The 2,938-nt window shown below is 47.6% G+C and overlaps 1 protein-coding gene across 1 annotated transcript; it reads left to right on the top strand.

Moving 5' to 3' along the window:
• Window positions 1-710: 710 nt before the first annotated feature.
• LOC112071497 (protein FAM117B-like) lies at window positions 711-1,909 on the top strand. The gene has a single exon (XM_024138949.1). The coding sequence runs from the start codon at window positions 914-916 to the stop codon at window positions 1,907-1,909; it is 996 nt and encodes a 331-aa protein (XP_023994717.1). The 5' UTR covers window positions 711-913.
• Window positions 1,910-2,938: the final 1,029 nt, after the last annotated feature.

Genomic DNA, 2,938 nt, shown 5'->3' with positions numbered 1-2,938 from the left:
TCCAATACTAGTAGACCTCATCCAATACTAGTAGACCTCATCCTATACTAGTAGACCTCATCCTACAATAGTAGACCTCATCCTACACCAGCATCAAATAAAATAAAATGTATTCATAAAGCCCTTCTTACATCAGCTGATATCTCAAAGTGCTGTACAGAAACCCAGCCTAAAACCCCAAACAGCAAGCAATGCAGGTGTAGAAGCACGGTGGCTAGGAAAAACTCCCTAGAAAGGCCAGAACCTAGGAAGAAACCTAGAGAGGAACCAGGCTATGAGGGGTGGCCAGTCCTGTCATTTTTCTTAACACGTTTAGCTTGTTCAAAACACACTCTTTACCAAAGTAGTCTTGTACCTATTGTAGTTCTTGCCACTACAGACCAACAGGGATTTCAGTGAAAATATAATCTCAATCTAAAATTGATGGGACTGTTGATTTAAAATGTTATGCTATGGATGCAACTGTGTTTAGATTCACTAACAGTAGAACATTCATTGTTCACCAATACATTATTACCACTTTATAATCCAATATGGGAACGTTGCTTGAATCAATCATGTATTGTGCGTGTGATCAATTCTAAGGCGGGCTTTTAATTGACGAGCCAATAAGAAGTTATCAGAGGGTTAGGGTTAGCCAATGAGAGGCAGGGAGTACGTGGTCAGTAGGAGACGTTAGCTGCGTGGCTGTGAAATCGTTTCAGCTTGCTTCGGTCACGGATGTGGTGAGATAAGGAGCCACCCGGTGGAATATGCAGAAGCGTTAGGGAATAACCGAACTGGATAGGCTCTCTATCGACAAAAATATATTGAAATATAGGCTAGGTTTTACACTTATTCATATGCTGAGGTCGTTATAATAGCAGTTTTTTTCGTTATTGTTTTAATTTTTTTTTACTATTAAGAACAAATAATGTCTCAAACAGTGAGAAGAAACGGGTCTCCGACATCGAGCTGTTTGTCTATGCCAAGCAGCGAAACCGGTGGTGGAGTCGCCGCTACAACTGGCGGCTCGGGAGCTTCGGGAAGCAGTTCAGGAATCAGTGTGTTCAGTCGCCTCCTGCCCATGAAAGCGACGGTTCCGTTCCAGCTGAAACCGCAGATACAGCCCCCCCTGCTGACCAGGTCTGTGCAGGGTACCGCTAGTGGAGGCAGCAGCCCCTCGCCCACCAACACCGGGGACGGTAAATTCCACACTAGTGGATGCAACGCCAGCGAAGCACCTGAAACGCGCACGTCGACGTCATTGAGTCGCAGCCCCACTCGAGCTGTTGTCAACTCATCATCAACAGCTGTTGTTCTGGTCTCCTCGCCAGCCACCACCCCTCTGTCTTCTCTGTCACCTCTGTCTCCTTCCATCGGCTATGCCTCCGGCGCGGTGGGACAGGCCGGGACAGGAACACCCTCCTCCCCATCCGCTAGAGCCAGCCCCCTCGCCAACACCACCGTGTCTGGTCACTCTGTTGCTGCATCGGGGTCCAACTCTGTCACATCCCGAGCCGCTCAAACACAATCCCCCCTCGCTCCCGTAGTAGCGTCACCTCCACCACATGTAACTTTCCCAGTGATCTCACCCGCACCTCACGTCAATATTCACACCTACGGATCTAGTAGTTTCAGTCGGGGTGTCCCCCCTGTTTACACCGCAGACGGCTCCCTCTGCTACTCCCCCACCCAGCAGCTACCCTGGCCGTCAGACTACCCGATCCTGACGACCGCTCAACAGCGACAGCCTTTCTCGGCTTCTTCTCCGTCTTCGTTCTCTTTGTCATCTTCTGGTGGTCAGCAGGGCAGAGCGGTGCCGGTGGCCGTGCCACAGCGCTGGTCCCCCGGCCTGGAACAAAACCGATTGTCTCCTGAGAGAGTCAGCCCCAGCTCGCCAGATGGAGGTAAAGTTTACATCGTTTAAAGCATTTGCGTCGTGAACGGCACTTCATACCTTCTCCAGGTTGTTCTGTTGTTCTGTCTGTACCCAGATACATATTGACAAACACTCTTTTCATGCCACTTCAATAAAGAAGTTACTTTTTCATAGCAGGTTAGGAGAACTTATGCAGCAGGTTGGGAGACTGAGGTTAAGGTTAGGAAAAGGGTTAAGGTTAGCGAAGATGTTCTCCTAACCTGCTACGAAAATCACTTTGTATGAAAGTGGTGTGAAAAGAGTGTGTCCCCTTTACATATCTATAACGCCAGTATCCCTGAACATTGTATTGGCACTGTCCCTGTATATAACTACTGACCCTGTATATAGCTACTGACCCTGGAACTGACCCTGTATATAGCTACTGACCCTGTATATAACTACTGACCCTGGAACTGACCCTGTATATAGCTACTGACCCTGGAACTGACCCTGTATATAGCTACTGACCCTGGAACTGACACTGTATATAGCTACTGACCCTGTATATATTCTACGACCGCTGGAACTGATCCCTGTATATAGCTACTGGACGCCTGTATATAGCTTACTGAACCCCTGGCTACTGACTCAATCTACTGACCCTGTAATTACTGACCCTGGAACTGACCCTGTATATAGCTACTGACCTCTGTAATATAGCTTACTGACAGCGCTGACCTGGAACCCTGTATATAACTCTGATCCCTGTATATCTAGCTACTGACCTGTAATAGTAGCTACTGACGCCTGTAAAGTAGTAAGCTACTGACCCTGTAATAATAGCTACTGACCCTGTATATAGCTACTGACCCTGTATATAACTCTGACCTGTCCCCTGTATATAGCTACTGACCCTGTATATGAGCTACTGACCCTGGACTGACCCTGTATATAGCACTGTACCTGTATAGCTACTGTCCTGTAATAGCTACTGACCCTGTATATAGCTACTGACCCCTGGACGAACCCTGTATACTACGACCCTGTATATAGCTACTGACCTGTATAAACTACTGACCCTGATATAACTAACTT

Source organism: Salvelinus sp. IW2-2015, unplaced genomic scaffold (assembly GCF_002910315.2).
Source record: "Salvelinus sp. IW2-2015 unplaced genomic scaffold, ASM291031v2 Un_scaffold1623, whole genome shotgun sequence".
In the NCBI taxonomy this organism is placed as follows: Eukaryota; Metazoa; Chordata; class Actinopteri; order Salmoniformes; family Salmonidae; genus Salvelinus; species Salvelinus sp. IW2-2015.
This window is presented reverse-complemented; position numbering and strand designations above follow the sequence as displayed.